The sequence below is a fragment of the Pseudoliparis swirei genome, chromosome 16 (genome assembly GCF_029220125.1).
Source record: "Pseudoliparis swirei isolate HS2019 ecotype Mariana Trench chromosome 16, NWPU_hadal_v1, whole genome shotgun sequence".
Classification (NCBI taxonomy): domain Eukaryota; kingdom Metazoa; phylum Chordata; class Actinopteri; order Perciformes; family Liparidae; genus Pseudoliparis; species Pseudoliparis swirei.
In genome coordinates, this window is record NC_079403.1 from 5279533 (window position 1) to 5303838 (window position 24306).

The 24306-nt window shown below is 43.1% G+C and overlaps 1 protein-coding gene across 2 annotated transcripts in view; it reads left to right on the forward strand.

Moving 5' to 3' along the window:
- The first annotated feature begins 420 nt into the window (after nucleotides 1-420).
- gpr158a (G protein-coupled receptor 158a) overlaps nucleotides 421-24306 on the forward strand; it is a 75503-nt gene continuing 51617 nt past the window's right edge. For both annotated transcript variants that reach the window (XM_056434200.1, XM_056434201.1), the window contains exons 1-2: nucleotides 421-1304; nucleotides 8660-8765. In XM_056434200.1, the coding sequence (XP_056290175.1) occupies nucleotides 421-1304; nucleotides 8660-8765 (990 nt within the window). The remainder of the gene's footprint in view (nucleotides 1305-8659; nucleotides 8766-24306) is intronic.

Genomic DNA, 24306 nt, shown 5'->3' on the forward strand with positions numbered 1-24306 from the left:
GAGAGAGAGGGAGGGAGAGAGAGAGAGGCTGGAGGGGAAAACAGCTGCAAGCGGATACTCAGCATCAACAAGCTGTGTGAGGCATCTGTAAAGAAGGAGACGGGATTCAGCGAGGACAGCGACGGGGTTCCTCGCGTTTCCTCCACCTCCACCTCCTCCACCACCTCCTCCACCTCCACCTCCTCTTTTACTGATTCCAAGATCGGAGGCGTGGACCTTGTAAGATCACTACACGGGGTGAAGCGATGGTTTAGAGAAGCAATTTGGTATAGTTTTTTTTCTTCTTCTTCTTCTTCCTCCCATTTTCTTCTTCTACTTCTTCTTCAGCGCGCCCCGGCCAACAACACCGTAGATCCGAGCAGCTACACACACCACCAGCACCACCCAACCCAACCCCCCCACCCTAAACATCTGCGGAACATGGCTGTTTCCCGACCGTCGCTGCTGCTGCTGCTGCTGCATGTGGGCTTTGCGGTGGCATCGGACCACCGACACGCGCAGTGGTCGGCGGCGCGTGCGGAAGACGCCGGAGCACCGGCGGCGGCGCACGGCGCTCAGGCGCACCGTCGGCATCTGGCGCATCTCCGCGCGCCTCCCGGGGACAAACCCGAGGAGCGCCTCCTCCCCCGGGCGGTCACGGCTTTCCTCCACACGGGGGACTCGACCACCTTGAAGCACGCCAACTGCTCGCGCAGGTACGAGCTCACCTCTCTGCGTGAGGGGGGGAGGTCGCGAGGCACGTCGTCCCCCCCCGCGCGTCACTCCATGGGCAGCGTGCTGGACACCGTGCTGCACGCCACGAACTTCCTCAACATGATCCTGCAAGCCAACAGGTCCAGGGAGCAGAGCCTCCGGCGGGACATCGAGTGGTACCATGCCCTGGTGAGGAGCGTGCTGGAGGGGGACGCCAAGATCCACCGGGCGGTGGTCACTTTCATCGCGGACGCGTCCGCGTCGGGCCCCTCGGTGCTCCTCCAGGCCACCAGGGCCGGCGGGGAGATCGTCCTCCAAGACCTCTCCGGCGCGGCCCACCTCCATCTGCACAACCGCACCGTGGACACGGAGTGGTACCACGGCGTCAGGGACAGGAAGAAGCCCAGCTTCCGGAAGAGGGTGCTGAGCCAAGACTTTAGCTCACTTGACAATTCCATAAAGAGAGGGGAGAGTTTCATCCCGGACAAGAAGCACGTCAAGTGGTCCGCGCCCTACCTGGAGTGTGAACATGGGCATTTTGTACCCCGCTGGCTTCTGACCCTCTCGGCTGCCTTCTACGGCCTGAAGCCCGACCTGGCTCCTGAATTCAGGTAGGCACCCCCCCCCCTCCCCATCCTATACATATAAAACAAGCTGCTAAACAACAAGCTTAACGCACCACATCTCTGCTGCCTTCATGAAGTGCTCCTTTGTGTCGCTCTGCTTGTGTCGTTGAGGCAGAATTATGTCAAAAGGTTGAGTTCAGGTGAATTCAACCCACCGCGACACATCTTCCATCCCTGCCTCTCTTTCCTCCTCCAAACACGCCGCAGCCTCCCCCTGTTCTACCAAAAGGGGAGGGGGAGGGGGAGCAGGGGGGGTTTCTTCTCTCCTCCATGTCTGACAAGGCTAAAAATAACTCCTGGATGTGATGTGGCGCTGGTGGAGGAAACCTCTGGCTGCAGGCCCTGTAATTAATTCATCAAAACTCTCTCTCTCTCTCTATCAGCTTTACTGTAGCATCCCCTTTTTACTTTGGGGGGGGGGGGGGGGGGGGGCTGTGAAATCTCATCATGAGATGACAGACACATCAGATGAAGAAATTATGAAATATCTCTTATGTATTTGGTGTTTTTTCTCCTCCAATCCGCATGTCCTGAAGCCACCCCTGCAGCCTGCTTGTGTAACATGTACGCCACCAGTCCTGATATATATATATACATATATATATATATATATATATATATATATATATATGTGCCGGTATATATGATCCAACATCTTCCCAATGAATATTTAATCCAGATCACTTGTGTGTGTTGACTGCCTTCGATGAATCTTTAATTGATGCACTGGAGTCGCTCCCAGGCATCGGATTGCAAATGAGTGAAAACCTGCAGCGATGAGAGCCGCTGTGTGTAGCCGCTACACCTGGAGGAGGAGGAGGAGGAGGAGGAGGCCGGAGCCTCTCGGAGCAGCTTCGCCCTCACGCTGAAGCTCTCTGATACGAGGCTGCAGGACTCAGGACGTTACATTATTCCATATTTGGTGGGATTTGATTGCGTATGAGATGCTTTTCCTTCTGTGGCCAGAGAAGATCCAAGGTGTGACACGCGTGGGCGTCTGGTATTGTTTAAAGTCCCCGGAGAGAGAGAGAGAGAGAGAGAGAGAGAGAGAGAGAGAGAGAGAGAGAGAGAGAGAGAGAGAGGTCAGTTTAGAAATGTCTATCTTCACGAGAGCAACATCCAACCATGAATGTTTTCTTTAAAAACTCCGAGTAGCATCACTGCTAATGCTAATGGGGATTATTACCATCATGACGTTATGGGTTGCTTGAATAACTTTAAGTATTTAACGGAGTACGTTAAATATTATCTCCCCATCTTACCTCTTCATGCTAAGCTACGCCAGCAGCACGATCCACAGTCATCAACATGAGTAAACTCCAAACACTCGGATCAAAACCAGCCGTTTCTTACAGCACTCCAGCTAGTTAGCCTGTTAGCTTAGCATAGCGACTGGAAGCCGAGGGAAGCAGAGTTTTCCCCTCTGCTTCTTTTTTTTCTTTACCTGTTTGTTTGAACGCGCAGGTGCTAAACAGTGTGGACAGGAGTGTGTGGACAGGAGTGTGTAGACAGGAGTGTGTAGATAGGAGTGTGTGGACGTGTGTGTGTGCGATGGATCTGTTTGTTTCCGTGGAGGTGTCAGAAATCATAACTCTCTCACTTCGGGCTCCTCTCTTCTTCCCGTCTGCCTCTTCAGTGTGTGTGTGTGTGTGTCTGTGTGTGTCTGTCTGTGTGTGTCTGTCTGTGTGTGTCTGTCTGTGTGTGTCTGTCTGTGTGTGTCTGTCTGTGTGTGTGTCTGTCTGTGTATGTCTGTCTGTGTGTGTCTGTGTGTGTGTGTGTATGACTGTGTGTGTGTGTGTGTGTCTGTGTGTATGTCTGTCTGTGTGTGTCTGTGTGTGTATATGTCTGTCTGTGTGTGTGTGTGTATGACTGTCTGTGTGTATGACTGTGTGTGTGTATGTCTGTCTGTGTGTGTGTCTGTCTGTGTGTGTATGTCTGTGTGTGTGTCTGTGTGTGTGTGTGTGTCTGTGTGTGTATGTCTGTCTGTGTGTGTGTGTATGACTGTCTGTGTGTATGTCTGTGTGTGTGTGTGTCTGTGTGTGTCTGTGTGTGTGTGTGTGTGTGTCTGTCTGTGTGTGTGTCTGTGTGTCTGTGTGTGTGTGTGTGTGTGTCATTGGAGGTTGAGACATTCTTCCAGTTGCTCTGAAGTCCTGATTGTCCCAAACGCACAAAGTTTGAATCCATAGAAAGTTTCTAGGTTTTATTTTCCATTCTTACGGAGACCAGCAAATAACACGATAACAAGAAAGAAAAATACAAAAATACAAAAGAAGACAGGAGGAAGAGGAATAACGAGCCCACCTCGAGCAGCAGCTCTGAGATCAGTTAAAAACCGACTAACTGAGTTCTAGTGGAAGAAGGAAAAAAGGAAAGTCTTTATTCACGCCTGGCTCAGCCCCCCCCCCCTCCAGCTCCGCGAGGCAGCATCTGCTCCTGTGGACACCACCCAGAAACTAAATGGGGAGGGAAACCCCACGACGCCACAACATGTGAGGAGAGAGAGGGAAACGTGTTTCATACCCGATGAAGATGCAGGAGCGTCGAGGTGTGAGTGAGCCGGGGGGGGGGGGGGGGGGGTGCACACCACCCTCTCTGGCTCGCCGCGAGGAGATATTGTTTTCCTAATTATACTGCCAGGTGATCTTCATCCCATCACGATGATGTAATTGGGTCATCCTCTCCCGGGATTTAAACCCGCGTGCAGATTATAGAGCATCAGACAGACGGGAGGCTTAAAGGAATTCAGCTAATTCAGGTTTTGGCATTTTTGGTCAGTTGACGACAAAATATAAAAGGCAAAATGTAGAATTTGAATGCCACTTTAACACGTTTCTGAAGTGAGACATTTTTCCCAAATGTTTTAAAATGGGATAAGGCTGAAAACTAAAAGGATAAATTGATTATATATATATATATATAAAGCAAGTATATAAATTAGAAGTTGCCACACAACTTCTCAAAATAGCTTTTTCAGACATTTCTATATTGGTATTTATGTCCCTTCTGAGTAATTCATTTATATTATAAGTTCATCTGCTGCTGCAGTTATCGCCAATTACTGAACACCCACGTGAATACATGCTTAAAAAATAATTATTGAAAGATGTAACATTACGAATCCTCAGAGCAGGATTTCAATATGTAGTCACAGAGTTAGAGCTCCTACTTAAAGACACATTGTGGAGTATGGACTATTAGCAACACATGTAATATAATATATTATGTTTCCTCTAGTGTATAATCACCGGGAAATAATAATCACAATGCAATTCACAAAAGTCATCAGAGGGAAAACTCAGAAAAGTGCAGATTTTGGGAAGCAAAAAAGAGGGAAAAAAAGCTCTAGAAAAAAAAGAAAACATTTAGTTTTTTAAGTATAATATAAAGTTTCCATGTGTTGTCCAGGTTACTTGAAACATGAAAATCTCAATAAAAACCATCACATTTTATTTTAAATTCAGTCACAACCACATGTGACTTAATATTAGTCAAAATGTTAAATCTGAGTATGTAACGCCAATCCATTCGCCGTCTCCTTTTTTTCGGACCCCTGCGTTTTATATACACGCTCTACATACGTCCACTTAGGCTGGGAGCTATTTTACTCTTTTCGTAAGACTCCTTTTGAGAGGCGGAAAAAAAAGACCAAAGCAGATGCTCTCGGCCCCCATGTGTGATTTAGTGGACCGGTCCGACCCTCATTACATACAGGAGGACTGAAGCGGAGGTCCTTCCTCAGCAAAACAAACAGGGGAGAGAAGCGAGGTCACTCCCCCCCCCCCCTCCCTCAAGGCAGAGGAGTTATTGATATTACAGGCGTTGAGAGCGTCCCACTCTGAAGATGCGTCTCCACGGTGGGACGTCAGGTGCATGAGCTGTACTGTAAATCAGCCGTTAGTCTTATAACTCACGGTAAACTCGTTTATATTGGTCAACATTTGTTTTGAATTTCCCAGTTTCTGCCTGTTTTCTGCATTTATTCAGCTTTTATTTGCCCTCTCAAGCCTCCGTCGTCCATTTAGAGAAAGCAAAATGGCGTCAGTTGGTTCTGTGGTTATTTGATTCATTGATAATTTGATTAAGAAACGACCGGATTCTCCATCTCAGTCCTTAACGCGTGTTTAAAACCACAAAACGCCTGACAGTGAGATTTGAAGAGCGGCTGTAAAATACAGAAAAGCCAAATGTTTGATCCCCAGATCTTTGATATGGTTCATTGGTTCGGTTGATATTATTTTAAGTTGAAGAGTTTGAGGCCATGAGGTCATATCTGTTCCACAGGTGAGTTGTCAGTCATTTGATTGACCCTTTTTTGACCTGTGAGCACCAATCAAAACATCCGTTCTGTGTCCGTGTCACAATTTCAGGGCTTTAGGCTCCGCCTCCTCTTTTTAATTACAGACCCGTGGAGCTCTTCCCTCCCTGAACGCGGTGAAACACTCGACAACACGCTCCGCCACTTTCTGCCGAGTGCGATGTTTTTCCGTTAAGTCGCCGCAGGAGCCGGTTTGACTGAGGCGTAACCATGGAAACCAAACGGGAGCAGTCGACGGGACGAGGTGTTAACAAGGTGTTAAAAAGAGTGATATCAGCATCTTTTCTGTTGATGCTTCCCGACACGGTGACGGTCGGCTAAACGGGAGAGGGAGACGTAATATACTCAATTACAATGTCTAAATTCAATTAAAATGCTTTAAATGACGGTTTTTATTATACGAGCTCATCACAGAGATCTTCTACTTTTATTATCAAACACATTAACGCTTCATTTTATGGGTCTTTCCTCGAGAGGTTTATCTTCTTTTGTGCTAATTACGGGGAATAAATAGGGAAAAAACTATTCTGAGACGAGTTGCTCTGACTTTGTATGCAGTTGTTGAGTTTAATAGTTAATTTTAAATGATTACATATTGAGAATCAGCCCCATGGAACTGTAAATACGACGACAAGACTCTACAGGAAGTGTATGTCAGTGTCTTGTGCACTTGTGTATGTCAATGTATTGGCTTTTTTTGCAACCAGTGAATTGGAAGTGACCATATTTGGACAGCGGATAAAACTGGCGTAGCGACCCGTCAATCACAAGGTAGCCCCGCCCTAAAGGATACTCTGCTTTATCGTCTATTTGACTCCAAACATACTTTGCAAAATGAATATATCATTCTGAATTAACGAAGACTTGGAAGTAGAGTTTGAGACCATGAACTAATCTAAGGGTCTGAATACTTAGGACCGTGTGATATTTCACTTTTTCTTTTGTAATAAATTTGCAAACATTTCTACATTTCAGTTTTTTTCTGCCAAGATGCGGCGCCGAGTGAACATTAATGAGAAATGAAAGGATTTTTTTTTGATTTTTGCAAATGGCTGCAATGAAACAAAGAGTGAACGATTTAAAGGGGTCTGAATACTTTGCGTACCCACTGTACATCGGGGTCACCGAGCGACCCCCGCGAGGTTCCTGCGGCGCGTCCGTGATGTAAAAGTGTGTCCGTGGATTCAAATAGAGATCCTTGTTTTTCTCGTGTCCTGCATTCGCCCGCCGGTCGGTCCCGTGTGCCGCAGCTGTCGGATAGAGGAAAGACATCCGCCAGTGAATAGACGGTCCAAAATCAGAGAGACTGACCTTCAGTATCAGAGACGCTTGACCTTCTCTTGGAGCTCGAGGCAGTTAAGGAAGTGTAAATCCCCCCCCCCTCCCCCCCCCTGTTAGAGGTTCTTGCCCGGCTCAGCTGGCCCACATCGACCCGACGGGCTCCAGCCTCTCCTGAGCTGCACCGTCGTGAGTGTTTTGTTGTGTTCAGTGATCTATTGACAGTTTATGGTCTCGCTGCCAATGTGAGCTCCAGCCGAGCAGGAAGGGGTGGGGGGGGACGCTGGTTTCTACGGTCAACGGGTAGTTACGCGTTCGCTCCTGAATTTGAAGTTGTGTTTCGTGTCTTTGGTCTGAAAGATGTAATCCATGAGCTACCGAACATTTGAGTTCAACTTAAAGGGAACCCCCGTCCGCTTCTGGGAAATAAAAACAGAAAGTGCAAAGGAGCCATCGGGGCGGTTAGTTAACTGATATTTTTTGACGGATTGTCCCCATAATTAGTCCGCTGAATAATCTATAAGTGGTTCTTATCTGCAGTTTAAATCCTGGATGGACAGACGTCAATCACTGGGTTACTTTGAAAGTGAAGATTATTATATCTGGTTTATATTAGCACACATTCTACTCATTTGTAATGCTAGAAGTTGTAGAATGGAGGGATATCATTGTGGAATGCAACTAATTTACTATTATGTAAGGGAAAGAAATATACAAGGTATATACATTAATAAAACTAATTTATATGTCATTTATCACCTTATAATTGGCCAAAAATAAGGATTTTTGTCCTTCTTTTTCTTCTTCTTATCTGTAAATGACATATTCACATGCATGTTTCAACACAAGCCAGTGTTGGGATATCATAGTAGAATGCAACTAATTTACTATTATGTAAGGGAGAGACATGTACAGGGTAAATGCACTAATAAAAGACTATTTTATATATCATTTACCATGTTATAAATAGGATTTTTTAACATTATTTTACTTATTATTAACTGTAAATTACGTATTCACATGCATAACACAAGCCAGTTTTAAATTCTCCTCATTTCTAATTGTGTTGTAGAATGGGAGGATGTCATTGTGGAATGCAACTAATTTACTATTATGTAAGAAAGAGTAATATACAAGGTGAATGCACTAATAACAAACTATTTTATATATCTTTTATCACCTTATAACTGGCCAAAAATAAGGATTTTTTTCTTCTTTTTCTTATTATCTGTAAATGACGTATTCACATGCATGTTTCAACACAAGCCAGTTTTAAATTCTACTCATTTCTAATGTTAGAAGTTGTAGAATGGGAGGATGTCATTGTAGAATGCAACTAACTTACTATTATGTAAGAAAGAGTAATATACAAGGTGAATGCACTAATAACAGACTATTTTATATATCATTTATCACCTTATAATTGGCCAAAAATAAGGATTTTTTTCTTCTTTTTCTTATTATTATCTGTAAATGACGTATTCACATGCATGTTTCAACACAAGCCAGTTTTAAATGCTGAATAATAAATGTTCATTGTGTGAATTCTCGACACCAACAAGGCGATCGCTGCAGAACAATGCAAACCCAGTGCTCTTGTGCCCCGACTGTAACATTACTGAACCTGCTTTTGTCTTTTTTAACTGTCCAAAAACCTCCAAGTGGACACAACCTGTAATAATGCAGTGTTCCTCCAGCGTTGCTAATCCTCCAGCAGCCGGGTTAACGCTGTCCTCCCGTCTTGCAGGGGCGTGGTGCGAGTGGACATTAATCTGCAGGATGTTGATATCGACCAGTGCTCGGCTGACGGCTGGTTCGCTGGAACCCATCGATGCAACCTGACCACGATGGAGGTGAGTGTGCCGAGCACGCGGATTAGCCAGAGGATTGATTCGCTCTGGAAATAAAGCAACAGTACCGTACGGCCGGTGGCTGGAACAGAGATAGATCTGTACGTCACGTGATGGATATCAATCTAATTCCTCTTTGATGACACCGTGACAACCACTTAACACTATTGGCTGTTTTTAAAATCTCATTTTAGATAAGTAATGCGTGTGTGGGGGATGAGTTTGACTTATATCTGCAGTTATACTTTATATAATCACTTGATATTCATCCTTATGAATGTATCCGTCAGCCTTTTATGACTGCAGAGAACACACACCTGCATCTCGTTATCTCTATCAAGGTTATGTTGTTGTGAAGAAAGTAAAGTTTATTTATTTGCACTTATCACAGACAAAGGGCCACAAAGTGCAGTAAAGGAGTCAATTAAAACTATTTGGCAATAACAGTTAAAGAGCAAAGTACAATACACAGTAAAAGATGGAATATTTAATATAACCTATATATTTAAGTATGAAACTGAATGCACAGCTTTGCGTGACACTGGGCCCGATATTCAACTCACAGACAGGAGGACTTTGTTCCACCATGATAAGAGTCGGTTCACATGGTTAAGAAGAAACATATTTAATTTAAAAGTTAAGTGATCGTGGAGACGGTGTCTTGGCAGAGGAAAAATAATAGCCCGTCCATTTTCATACTGATGAAAAATAGACATGTGGGCAGAGCTCTCGTGATGTGCGCCGCTATTTTCAAGAGGACGTCATCAATTTGCAACTTTTTCAACGATTCAAGGATCATCTCACGTCATTATGCAACACAGGGTTACAGGATGACGTGCAGTTGTAGCCAAACAAACGTGAAATAAATGAAATAATTGAAATAAATAAAATAAAATAAAAAATAAAATAAAATATCTTTTTTTTAAATTTAAACAATTAAAAATATATAATTAAATAAATAAATTAAATTAAATTAAATTAATTAAATTATAGAATACATATAAAATAAATAAATAAGGGTGTGTTCGTGCGCAGTTTTCAAAAAGAAATCAAATTAAGAGAGAAATGTAGCAATTTACTTTTATATTTGGCTTTTGATTACTTGGGGGCAGCTGAAACAAAAGGGCAACAAATAACAACATTTACTTAGTTCTTAGTAAACAGTTTCTAAAACCAGGAGTAACATGATATATCATTTAAATTCATGTTTTCTTGTTTTGTTCATCAATTTAAGTCCAACACTGTCTCTCCTTTAGCACAAGTTTCGTCCCTAAGATAAAACGTGTCTCTTTAACCACTAAATGTTCCACTATGTTCAACAGCTAGTAGCTCACTTTGTTTATTTGCTTGTTGCCGGGCAGGTTACCGGCTAGAGGGGATCCACACAGTAACATCATGGAGCGTAAAAAACCCACACGATTTTACTACAAGATGCTAAAACACTTCGAAGTCAATCTGTTCATAACCGAGTAGTCATTTCTTCCAACGCTAACATAGAAGTATGAATCATAGCCGCTTCCACCGATAATATACACATTCAATAAAAGTGTAAACAGCAGAGTAGAAACTTTACAACTCACGCCAGCAGCGAGCCTCACAACCAAAACTCTCTTTTTTTGTATTCCAATTGACACGCACGACTAAAACGTCACGTTCGCATCACAGTTCACTAATTCCAGAGTGACCTTTGGCCGCCTCTTACCTGCCGGTCGGCTCTCGTCGTTAAGAGCGATGGATCTGGACGAGACGCTGGAGATCAGACTGCTTCATAATGCATGTGATGTAATGGATTGCAGCCTCTTTGAATAATTAATCACTCTCTTTGGCTGAGCACTTCCACCTTTTCCGTGGACAGTCAATGCCAGAGACGTTGGACATAGTGTGTGTGTGTGTGTGTGTGTTGGGTGGCTGCTAGCAGAGAACCACCATGCTACTGCTTTATATTTGAGCTGGGTCTGTCTTGTGTGCAGAGCTTCTTCCTCATGAAGGCGCGCTCGTCATCGTCATATCTGCTTCCACATGCAACGCAGTGATTTTTAACCACCTCATCGTCACCGTGGGACTAAATTCTCCTTCTTGTTATATTATTTGAGCTTCACACACATCTCCCTGGTCCTAAAGTGGACGACCAGGGAGACCAGAGGTGGCGTAGGAGGCGATGAGCGGAAAGCCCGGCCGCAGTGTAATCAAGTCTCGTGTGTTTGTGGTAATGTGATAAAAAATAAGGATTCCCTCGGATTCATTTGGTGTTATTGCGGTGGTTTTTTTTTCTGCAGGTATTCCCCTCTGCATGTGGAGCAATTTGTTATTTAAACGGGTTTCTTTGGGGCCATTTAAATAAAATTAAAAAAAGACAATCACCTCAGGCTGCTTATAGATCCACGTTTAGCAGCATTTTCTTTGTTTTATTGGAAACAAAGCAGCCGGATTAGTCGCCGTTGGAGCAGTTTATTTTCTCAAGTGTTTCATTGACGTCGTCACATTTCCAATCCCCACCTCGGATCCTCCTTATAACAACAATTGCAGCACTTCCACTCACATAAACACTATCATTCAAAAGTTTGGGGTCACCCTGACATTTAGGTGTTTTCCACTTTTCTTTATCAAATTAATTTTCAAATGAATATAACAAGACATATATCAAGACATTGACCATCTCAGAAATAATGATTTGTATTTGTAATATTAATGTTGTTCTTCTTGTGGCTCAAAGGAAGGCCAGTTTTATAGCTTCTCTCACCAGCATAACTGTTTTCAGCTGCGCTCAAATAAAAAGGGTTTTCAAGGGTTTTCTACCCCTCCGCTAGTCTTCTAAGGCGATGAAACAATGTACCATTAGAACACTGGAGACGGGCCTCTAGACACCTCTGTAGAGACTTCATTAAACACCAGAGAATAGTCATCTACACATTAACTATGTAGAGAGGGTATTTATGATTAATGTAATGTTATCTTCATTGAAAAATACAGAGCTTTACTTTGAAAAATAAGGACATTTCTAAGTGACCCCAAACTTTTGAACGGTAGTGGAAGTCTCCACATTTATTGGCTATGTGGCAGTTGTCCTCGTTTCTTTCTGCACGAACGGATTTCACCCTATTTCCACCGATGATCTCATAGTTGAGCTTATAGAACGATCGCAGAGTTTATGGGATCAACAACATTGAATATGAAGTGTTTACATTATGAGAAAGAGGGAAAGAGAAAGTATCACGAGTTGACAACTGTTTTATTCGGCCGATAACGATGGTGGGGGATCGATCGGGGTAACCCACTGCTTTTATCAGAGTGTGTGAGTGTTAGTGTGTGTTTGTGTGTGTTAAGGACTACAAGGGGCGATATATGAATTCAGAAAGACAAATATGACTTGATAAAATGTAGATAACTTAAATTTATATTAAAAACAACATATACTTTTCCCATATTTTTGTAAATAATTTTCTCTTGAACATAAGCACTAAATAAATCACCATTAAATTACAGGAACCTGCACTAAACGATGCCAACTCGGCTGTCGAGGACAATATAGTAAATATGTATATATATATATATATATATATATATATATATCAATCCATTTGACCGTACACTCTGACTGCAGACCAGCCGTCACACGTATGAAGCCGAGAGCAGACATCATATTTCTTTTGATTAACGACACGGTGCAGCTCTCCTGATGTGCGGCGATCGCGGTGACGCTGGATGAATCACCACGGAGACGAGCACGGAGGTGTACGCACGCTGTTTGAGGCTGACGTGATGCCCCCCCCCCCCCCCCCCACACACACACCTCTTACCTCTCATCTCATGGCACTTCCATTAGTGGGTTTCTCCATTCCTCAAAAGTCTAGGACGCTGTGGATGATGATGAATGTTTCAATCAATTAGCTTATTGCTCAGAACAAGTGCCGGGACCCATCCGTGGGCCCAGTGAGGCTGGAGGGACCACTCTGGTCCCGACGCAAATAAATATAATAACTCAGCAACTACTTGATGGATTGCCACGGAATTATGTGCAAACATTCACGTCCCCCAGAGGACGAATCCCAGTGACTTCGCGGGTCCCCTGACTCTTCCTCTGGCTTGACATTTGTGGTCAAGCCAACCCCCCACCGCCCTCCAATAAAAAGCTGGAGTGGATATTCCAGCTCTGTTAGATCCCTGTTACATCTTGACCTTGGTCCACAAGGTCGTCCTGGCCCAGCCGGCTATCATCTCAATCACACGCTGATTCCTCCGCTGTGTACCTTCTGCTATTAATAACCTGTCAGTGTTAACACAACTGCTGCTACCCCCCCCCCCCCCCCACACACACACACCTCCACCCCCCCTCTCTTCTCTCTCTCTATTAATAGATAGAGATGCACTGGTCGCAATTTCTTTTTGGTCAAGGAAAGGAAGAGAAAATACATTTTCTTCACTAGATACTCTCCAATTTCTTTTCTTCTTCCCTTCATTCCAGTCGACCTTTGCAGAGAGACTCATCACATATCGTACTGCGATGTAGGAAAGGTTAAAACAGCTGCATCATCCCGAAATATCTTTCTCCCTAAAAAGTGAATTTTTTTGGTCAGACGAACCTGCAACTTTTAAATTTGTGCTGTGTGCCAACTTCATTAAATAATAACCAGTAACATATCGACTGATATGTACATATCTGAACACAACCTCACAATTGTCACTGTTATTATAACACAATAATTATTCAAATAGCCATTGTGATTGCTTAGATTGACTATTTTTTGGTTTATGTATGCGATTTTTAAGCCGAGGCCTAAAAGAAGAGGTTAGTTTTTGTGAGGATAAGCATCTGAGTCAGTGTTAAGAGGTTATCGGCCTACAGGTCACGCTTCTCTCTCTAATATCTATCTTATATTGCTGTGAAAACATCTTCAAACGACTGTATTTATTCATTTTCTCATCATGATCGTGTTATGATTGAGCTAATCCAAATACTCATGTGTACTTTATAGAGATGGACTGCATCACAACGCAAACCAATACAACCCTGGTTAGTGTTAGCTGTTAGCGTTAGCTGTTAGCATTAGCTGTTAGCTCCTCGATTTGAACCCTCACCAACAAACTCTCTCGGTTCAAGTCGAGCTGAAGTTAAGTCTTAAGATTTAAAACCCGGACGGTGACTTCATAGAGATGGACTGCATCACAATGCAAACCAGTGTAACCCGGTTAGCGTGAGCTGTTAGCGTTAGCTGTTAGCGTTAGCTGTTAGCTCCTCGATTTGAACCCTCATCAACAACCTCTCTCGGTTCAAGTCTTAAGATTTTAAAACACCGAGCCGTTCACGTCATCTACTACGTACTGTGATTTACTTCTAGTCGTCTCGTGTCCTGTAATCTTCACTTTACAGCCGCCTCTAACTTACAAAGACGAGACAAAGGCCGCGCATCGTATTGGCGGCCATTGTAACGAGTCCTTTTTTTAAATCTGCACTGGGACGGCACCGGAGGAACAATCATCTCCAGGAGAGTGAAACGTTCACCTCTGAGTGCACCGGAGCCCAGAGATGTTGGGATGGTTCCTTCCTTTAGCTTCAGAGGGACATGTGGGAGGTGGAATTGATGATTGGTTTAAAAAAAAATACCTTTGAAAAACTGATTGCCAATGAAATTCCTTAATCAGTGAGCATCAACAAAAAAAAGAGAGATTGATTTGCCTGTCAAAAATGTTGCTTCATTTGCATGCAAAAGGTTTTTGGGCCCCATTCCGCCCCATAATGAGTTGTCTCTTGTGTCAGCCATCAAATTCAAAATGTCAATTAACCTGCGGGGTTCATCCAGGATTCTGCTAATGAAATTAACTCTCGAGTGCAATATAAAAAACAATGACGTGCAATTACATCTTTTTTCTTCATATTCACCTTACTTTTTCGAAGCAGTTGATCATTTTAAGAGTCGTAATGTATCCCAGATCACAGTAAATACAATGATGATTATGCCTTTGAAGCTTTCAGTCTACAAGGAGTTTCCTGCCACTGTAGAAGTGCTCGCCCCTCCCTCTGCAGCCGCGGCCGCGTATCGTGAGGTCAAAATGAACCTTTAGCATCTTGGGGATCCCCCTTCTGCAGGGGTTCCCATACGGGACCTGCACTGAGAGGAGTTTCACACCAGGACTCCGGCCCTTTCCACCCGATGATCTCTGTTCAGTAATTTGGGTGCAGAAAAAGGGCGCGAAGCATCCTAATTAACCACAGGGCTTTGCTAGGTCGCCTGTTACAGTATGTTCAGGAGCCTATGAATAGGATAATTGCTAATTAGCTCCAGCGATATCACCGAAGCTGTGATTATGCCTCCGAGTTGATAAAGGGGCTCGATAGGAGGGAAATAGTACAATGCTGCATTGTCGTAAGTAAGTGAGTAAGTGAGTGAGTAAGTAAGTGAGTAAGTGAGTGAGTGAGTGAGTGAGTAAGTGAGTGAGTGAGTAAGTAAGCGAGTGAGTAAGTAAGTGAGGGGGGCGGCTGTAGCTCAGTGGGGTAAGAGGGCCGTCCTGCAACCCCAAGGTTGTCGGTTCGATCCCGGCTCTCCCCATTAGTTGTTGCAAGTCGAAGTGTCCTTGAGCAAGGCACTGAACCCCCAGTTGCTTCCCGGGCGCATCACTGCAGCCCACTGCTCCTTAATAACTAAGGATGGGTTAAATGCAGAGAACTAATTTCCCCTTGGGGATTAATAAAAGTATATATCTTATCTAAGTAAGTGTGTAAGTGATTGAGTAACATTGTATTTACAAAGCAACTCTTTAAAGTAAACCCAGGTAACAAATATTCTTTACAAAAGGATCAATTAATAAAATAAAATAAAGTACAATACAAACACTTCAACAGCAAAAATAGCATAATAACAAAAAAGTAATAGAATAATCAAAATAAGGTCCATGACTCTAGCACAAACACTTAAAAGTAGAGGTGACCCGGAAGAGTTGAGGATTTGATGATCGTTTTTGAAGGAGTTTAATCTGACAGCCAATCTCAAGGTGACGGGAGCACGAGGAAATCAAACACACGATGATTCACCATTTATCAATAACAACATGGCTATTTAAAAATCAAACAACAGGCCTCAGTTCATTTATCAGAACGCAGCAGTTTGAGAGTGCTACCCAGGTTTTTCTCACACACACACACACACAAACACATTCCATTTTTACCCATTCTGCGATACCAGGTGGCTTGAATTGGACCCTTGACATCCGAACCGGGGTGATGTGAGAGTACCATGAGGGCCCGTTGAGGAGTCCGTCTTTGGTCCGACTTTAACCGGGGGTCATTAGTCGAAGCAGGTGGACACAAAATTCCTAAAAAAACTATTTCCAACTGCTAAAAAGATTTTTTCTCGTAGCGGCCAATGAACCGAGGTGTCGGAAGAAGTTCGTGAAGACTTTATCCGAAGCAAATACCACGAACTTTTAAATAAAGTCGTGGAGGACCAGGACGTTAGGTCCTACTCAAGACTAGGAAAGAGAGAGAGAGAAAAGTCAACGCATGTGAGTTTCCTTACACTGTAGAGAGAAAGATTAAGGAGTTTAGGGATGAGCAGATGGATGGTGGCAACATCTTGGAAACACTTTGCAGAAGTTTTCCGAGCTGAGGAAAGAAAAAGAAAAAGAAAATGTTTTTATGGCACGGGAATGTGTTCTGCCAACACGGCCCGGTTCAGGATACTTGAGTTTACTTTGGATATTTTCTTTAACATTGCCAGGATTTCATCACTCAATATCTAAGAAGGATTTAGTTTGTGCATGCGCCATCTTTTTCATCCAAGGACATTTTTCTTGTGTTCCCAATAAATAGAAATAAAAACCCACTGATTTACCAAATTCAAATCCCACATTGGACATCAGAGAGTCCCGTGGTTGCGTCTCCTCCGGGGGGACTCGGAGGTGAACACGTCGAGGTCGAGGGAGATCACAGGACACTTCACAGCCCTTCCTCAACCACTCTCCCTCTAATTGGCTCCGTGGATAATGCTGGAACTCTGAATTTACACGGGAAGCACTTTGAAGACTTGAGCACCCCCCGCCCCCTCGGGCTCGGTCTTACATCGGCGGTATACCCGGCCTCAAAAACCGAGACAGAGAAGCAAACACTCGGTCCGGGGAGGATTTGAAAAAGAAGTGAGAGTGTAGAGGTAACGTGTCCCATGAGATTGGATGTGAAATGAGGACGGCTGTATGCTTACGGAGGATGGAAATCGACTGAGAGGGACTGGGGAATACACAGGGAAACATATCCAGTGACGGTGTCTTACTTTACAAACACTAAAGTTACCCGGCTCCTGCCTTCACTGCTGGTTTAGGTCTGATCGAGCGGTTTATATAACCCTAGCTCTGCAATCCCGGACCATCGATCCATTTTCCATCACTTATCTCATTTCATAAGACTAAGCAAGAAAAAACAAGATTTCCATCTCCTCCGCGGCATTCTGTGCTCCTCCTGAGGCGTTCCCATCCCAGTCGGGATAGAGTGGGCCCTCTATCTCTACAGGGTCTCCTCCCAGAGGCATCGAGGAGGATCAGATACTCTTGACATTTGGGTGAGAGATCAGGGGTTCGAGTCCAAAAGGTCTTGCTCATACCGAAGCGACTCACTGTGTCCCTGAAGGGGGGTTCCAGACTGTTCTGGACTCGAAGGCTTTGGGAACACTCGTGGGACAACAGCTGCATTTAATAAGGTGTAGAAAACATCTGCTCTCGCCGGGATCGTTCCATCTGTAGCGTTGAGTACGCATATAGAGTCCGGCGACCTTTCTGCATCGACGGAGACGACATCAAAAGGTCCCATCGACCGATTTTCTCTCCACAGAAAGGCTCCTTTATTCTCTAGTGTGACGTGCTTCCTGAATCAGAAAAACGAGGCTCGCTCGAATCACTTTCGAGTTGCAAATTAGGTCGACGGGGATTTCAAGGAAGACCGATTGAAGTGTCGGTTGAGTGGACAACGGCTGCTTTGAGGATGGACTCACTGTCCAATTTTTTTCCTGCTCCTCATGTACTCCAGTGCGTGCGTACATGTGGTGCCTCTGTTTGCACGACTGTCCGCTGGGACGGCCGACATCAATGTGCGTTTTGCGGCGCTAACGTGATATAAACGTGCGTCCGGGTTCACTTTGGGTCTGTCGATTTGGGTCTGTTGTGTGTCGATTGGGCCCAGTGGCGTCTGTTGTGTGTCGATTGGGCCCAGTGGCATCTGTTGTGTGTCGATTGGGCCCAGTGGCGTCTGTTGCCAGTCTGATAGATGTGCTGAGCTCCCTCCAGGCCAGAGTGTTTATCTCGCTGGTGTTAAACGGCTCTGGTCTTTGGACTGCGCCCCAAAACGAGGCCTCGCGTGTCCGGGCTAACTTCTGCTCGTTGACCTCGTTTAAAGGCCCGGCTGTCCGGCCCCCCTGAGCACTGAGCCACAGCCATCCAGCTCTCAGCAGTGTCTCTTTGTGTGTCTGAGCTAGACTAATGCACAGCAGTCTGAGCCGGAGCCAGCACCTCTTTATCCTCTCCAGTCCAACAGATGAACATTTATTTTGGACGAACCCGGCCAGAAGCAAAGATATTGACGTCAACGCTCATTCTTCTTTGCTCTCTCGTTCACAGAGCGACACACAACCTCTTATGGCCGCTCCGACTTATTATGGACCGCTTCACCGTGAGCACGAAGTGACTATTTAACCAAAAGTACACCTCAAACATGCTGTACCTGTTTACACTGGCATTGGGTTGATTTGAATATTCTACGGCCTGCTTGTAACTTCTCTGTTTGTTTAGTTATTTTATTGCACCATCTTTTTACTTTGCTCTTTAAGCTGTTTATGTTTTGGCCCCTGTTACTGCCAAATTGTTTGAATTGACTACTGCTCTGCACTTTGTGACACTTTGTCTGTAATAAGTGCAATATAAATAAACTTTACTTACTTATTTACTTACTTACATTGTGGTCCTTCATATTCTCGGTGACAGCCGATTAGAGTTTGCAGTTATAGGGAGTGTCATATCATATTCTTGTGGTGGGCTCGGAGGGTCAGGAGACTAAATGCATCCATCTGGTGCGCTTTAACCCTGTAAGACCCAAGCATAGAAATAATATCTAAATCTTTTTTTTTTAAAGTCAGATGATGTTGTAAGAGTCTTCTGATGCAGATAATGAAGGATTCATTTAAAAAAAAATGTTTTTGTACGTTTTTAGGGAAACGTTGTAATATTGCAACGTTGGGCCTAGTTGGTAGCAGAATTTTAGCATTTGTTCTCCTTGCTGGTGGCATTCTGAAATGGAAACAATAGTTAGAGAATGTTCAAGTATAACTAATTCCAATGCAAATTAATCATATTCAGGCAATACACTCCACTGATGGCACACAATACTGTCTGGCTAGCCTAATGTGCTCTCTACTTACATTTACAAAAGGAAAATACAACCCCCCCAGAACTCTTACATCCACATATTCCAGAACATTTACACCTCTCCCTGAACAATGCATTATAAATGCAACCACCATATTCCAGAACATTTACACCTCTCCCTGAACAATGCATTATAAATGCAACTCCCACATTCCAAAACATTTACACTTGTCCCTGAACAACCATCCTCCAAAGCATTCTACACACATTATCTGGCTTGTGTAACAAGGAGATATTTGGGCAAACCAACAAAGTCCAGATTTAAAAAACAGTTGACTATATCTCACTGCGAACATAGAAATAACATAGGGTTTGGGTTACCCTAACTCATTTAGAATTATTCAAATATGGTCTAAACTTAAAATTATAACAAATAACCCTTTTGTAAAGTGTGAATCATCAAATACATTATATTTATCCTGTATCTGAATATCTGAGAAGTGGAATGTCTCCATGTAGTGTGCAAGGTGCACCTGCTATTTTAGCTACTATGTTCACCCAACGTTGTAAAATTACAACAATGACATAACAAGCTGAAAATCTAATGTGATGCATTAATTCCACAATAACTTAGCATTTACATGAACTACATATTCTAACAATCACCAAAACAAATATTTCATGGAATTTACTTACTTCAATGTTGATATAACCAGTTGAATGAAACAAGGAGATGTGCTTCCGGGAAAGTTTGCAGGTAGAGTGAGTTCATGGCCTTATGGCCACACCTATATACACATTTACAATCCAATGGCATTGCAAGGCAAGACAATAGGACCCATTGACTATGTAAATATGGTCTTTCCCCAAAAAACGTTTTTGCAAATGTGTTTTTTAAAGAGATAAAAGTGACGTTGTAATATTACAACGAGGGGTCTTATTTAAGAGGCTCCATCCACCCCTAGTGTTGTCACATTACCAAAAACCATGACTTTGATACGATACCAAGGCAATAACCGACTACATCAGGAAAGGTAGCGGAATAGCAGATGACCAAACATGTTTTTATTATTTAAAAATAGAAAAAACGTAATCATTAAAGCCATTCACGCCCCCAAATAGTCAACACAGGTCGAGCGAGTCCAACTTTTAGTCCTGGAAATGTGTCCTCGAACTCCCAAAGCCAACGAATCCCAACAAGCTACTTGACAAACTTCATCGTTTAACAGAGCAGGTGAAACTTTTATATTCATTTTTTTAATCCTTCCATTGGAGCGAACACCGCCTAATTTCCCCAGTGCCTTCGTAGCCTTTTTCAGAGACGGCAGTTTACAGCACACTGCACATACATGCAACACCCAGAGGCAACATGGGTCAATTACCCTCCAGCTCAGCGCCTTCCTTTCTGTGCATTCGGTAGTCTGTAATTATCGGACGAGGAGTCGTCATCGTTTTTTTTTTTTTTACGTTGCACCGTGTATAGGATCCTTACAAATACCTACAGAGGCCTATTAGTGGTTGATGAGGCACCGAGCCGGACCGGAAGAGCGTGGGCTTTGTTTTTTAAGGAGAGGGAGAGAGAGTAGAGAGAGAGAGAGTCCTCGGCCTGAATGAGCCGGCAGAGTTGAGCCGGCTCCTGGTTTCCCGATCCGGTGGAAGACAACACGGCCTCGCCGTTAATTAACGCCGCGCTCTTTAAGAGTTGTTTTTTAAATTTTATTCCCCTGCTTCGTGTTACAGAAAGGTGATGGAAGATAACTGCTGCGTTTGATGTCAGGAGGAAGCGTGCGTGTGCATGTGTGTGTGTGCGTGTGTGTGTGTGTTTGTACATTCGTATGCAGGCAGTGGAAGTCAATGATGTGTAGAGGATTTGCAGTTATAGTGAATTTATGGTGGCGAGTTCATTTTAAAAGTTACTTCTCTTTCTCGTGAGCGCCGGTATTTGTTACGCCGAAGTGTTTTATTTAAATCACATATTTAAAGTATGTCCACACGGGGCGTGAAACACACACCGGGCGTCGTCCACGAATCCAAATGTGAGAAAGAGAAATGTGAGGGGTCGCGAGGGGGTTCACAGGATGGGGAGGAAAAGAGCATCGCTTATTTATTTATTGTTTTTATTTATTTTTCTGATTTTCCATTGTGTCATTGGGGAGACTCCTTAACGGCCACCAGCACCACCAGTAGGTCGGATCGGAGAGACCAGGAAGTCACATGAGATCCAGTTCTCATTTACAAGAACCGGGACCAAGAGGCGGCGAGTCGATACGAGACAAAACAACATTGATGCATCTCAAACAGTATTCTGGAAGTCCATATTTACTGGAGGAAAACATTGTTTATGTAGTTAAATTACTCTCAAAGTGAAGATATTTATTAAAATGTGGGGTGAATATTCCCGTATTTTCTTTTCTTTTTGCAATGTACATATATATTTTTGGAATATTTTATTTTCAAAATATTTTCACAATGCAAGAAAAAATGCAGAGCACACCACAATATTACACATTACGGAAATATACACAAGTTAGGGGAAAAGAAGAAAATAAAAATATTCCCGTATTTAATTTTATTTTTGCAATATATATATATATATATATATATATTAAATATTTTATTTTCCAAATATTTTCACAATGCAAGAAAACATACAGAGCACACGGAGCACACATATTGAAAAATAATAATAGTACAATACCCTTTTGTTTCAATATCCTGCAGGTCTAAAATATGATGTTTCATCATTAATATGCAGCCCACGTGGTGGACGACGGGGAACGGGCTGTCCACGTACTTTTGGCCAATCAGCATTCGAGCCTCAAGAGATGGAGTTGCGGTTTCTGTTTATCGCTTCGTATGAATTTAATTGGTATTAGATTGGTTATCAAATGATTCTCAAACCACGTTACAGAGAAGCCATCGATTGTAAGAAATTGCACACACACACACACACACACACAAACACATAAAAAAAGGAGAAAGACCGCGGTGGCGTGACGCACCACGATAAAAAGGCTCTCGCTTGCGGTCACATACATGTCACCGAGGCAATTAGTATGTCAGGGTGCGTGTGATTGACAGCTGCCACAGCTGCAACGGGGGCACCCGGGGGAGACAACACGAGCTCTCAGTGTCTCGCTCACGTGTGGCTGTCATAAAGAATCTAGAAGGTCAAGATCATATTTACGTTTCTTATTTATTAAGATTATTTAGTTATTTCCTTAATTCATAAACACTGGGTACGGAAATGTATTCAGACCCCTTTAAATGTTCACTCTTTGTTTCATTGCAGCCATTTGCTAAAATAAAAAAGTTCATTTTATTTCTCATTAATCTTCACTCAGCACCGCATCTTGACAGAAAAAAACAGACATGTAGAAATTTTTGCAAATATATTAAAAAAGAAAAACTGAAATATCACACGGTCCTAAGTCTCCAGCCCCTTCGCTCAGCATTGAGTCCTTTGGAGCTCGCGCAGCCATCGGAGACTTGACCGAGGCCTTCAGCTCGTTATGGAAACAACAACATTGCCGCCGAGTTGCTCTCGACAGAACGCCATCGAGCGTGATTAATATGAACTGCGGTGCGTATAAAAGTAGGTCAGTGCTAGGTGTGCTGTGTGTGAGCGCCGTGCCTCCTGCGGGGCTGCAGCTGGGGACGCTTTCGTCATCGAGTATTCCACAGAGGCATCGAGTAGTTGGATGAATAATATTTTGCTTCATAAAGGACCGATAAAAAAAGAGAATAATATGAGAATAACTAGAACGGGCACTCGGTAGAGCGCATACCTTCGCATATCACAAGATTGGGCATTGAATTATGAACATTTTGGCATTAGTTGCATGCCAATTGGATAAAAATTGACCGTGCTATGGTAAAAAGAAGATGTTGACCTTTTCATGACCTTGACCTTGACCTTTGACCCGATTGATCCCAAAATCTAATCAAATGGTCCCCGGATAATAACCAATCATCCCATCAAATTTCATGCGATTCGGTTTAAAACTTGTTTTGTTATGCGAATAACACGCATACAAATAAATAAATAAATGAATAAATAAATACACGGCAATCAAAACATAACCTTCCGCATTTTCAATGCGAAGGTAATAACAACTAATCGGTTTATCTTCTAAAAACAAATCTTCATTTTGATGAGCTGTCTAACGTGTGTATTTGACCATCACGTCATTATAAAAGGTGGAATCGTGATTTTGACTGATGTGTTGATTTTGAAAAAGAGATATTAAATAAGTTTAGTTTTCTAAGGTCTGATTATTTTAGTCTGTGAAATGTGAAAAGATTGGTGAGAAGCATCCATCACAATGTCACAGAACCAGAGGGGAATTTGTTCAGCTGTCAACACACCGAAATACACAATGGTACCTTTTAAGTAACTCAAAGATTTTCATTGGATTTCTTTTCTATCTATATGTTGTGAAAACAGCCAATACCTTTTCAAACAGTGGCCTTGGATAATAAATCATCTTAATATAACCTCCTCATGGAGACCTTTACACATCTGGTTAACGCTGAACCATAAATTACCAAAACAATGAGCACATTTTATTTTTTAACATTACACTCAATCATTTCCCCCGTCATTATTGTTTTTTTTATTTTTATACTTGATATTTTATTTAGGTATTTTTACAGAAATACAACCTTCAAAAAGTAAGAATGCATAATAATAATAAAACCTAAAAATAAAGTAAAAATTAACCATGCATCTGGCCAAGAAGGGCCGGAAGGAACCACAAAAATAAAAATGTTGAAGCAGGAAAATAATCATCCCCCCATTATTGTTCAAAGTGCCGCTTGAAGTTCATTTGAAAGCTCGAACGAAAAGTCAAGTCACTTTAAAAAAAGGAAAATGTATCCGATCCATTGAAGATGAGAGGATCCTTCTGTTGCTGCTTCTAGTGTGACTGAGCTTGAATCCCAACGAATAAAAACACATGATAGTGCATCCATAGGACTGATGTTTAAACACATGCAAGAAGTCTTGAAATCAGCTCAGTGGAACATCAAAAATACCCTTTTCAGAGATGTCCGTGTCTCTTTAAATGCTTCGCTCTCTTCGGTTTGAGGGAACCTGTTCGCTGAATCGTAACCCGGTGATTACCCGGCGCTCTTGAGCCTCCGGCCGGCGTCTCCGAGGCTTTGAGGGCCGACCCCGTCGGCGCCGGGGGAACGGCCGCAT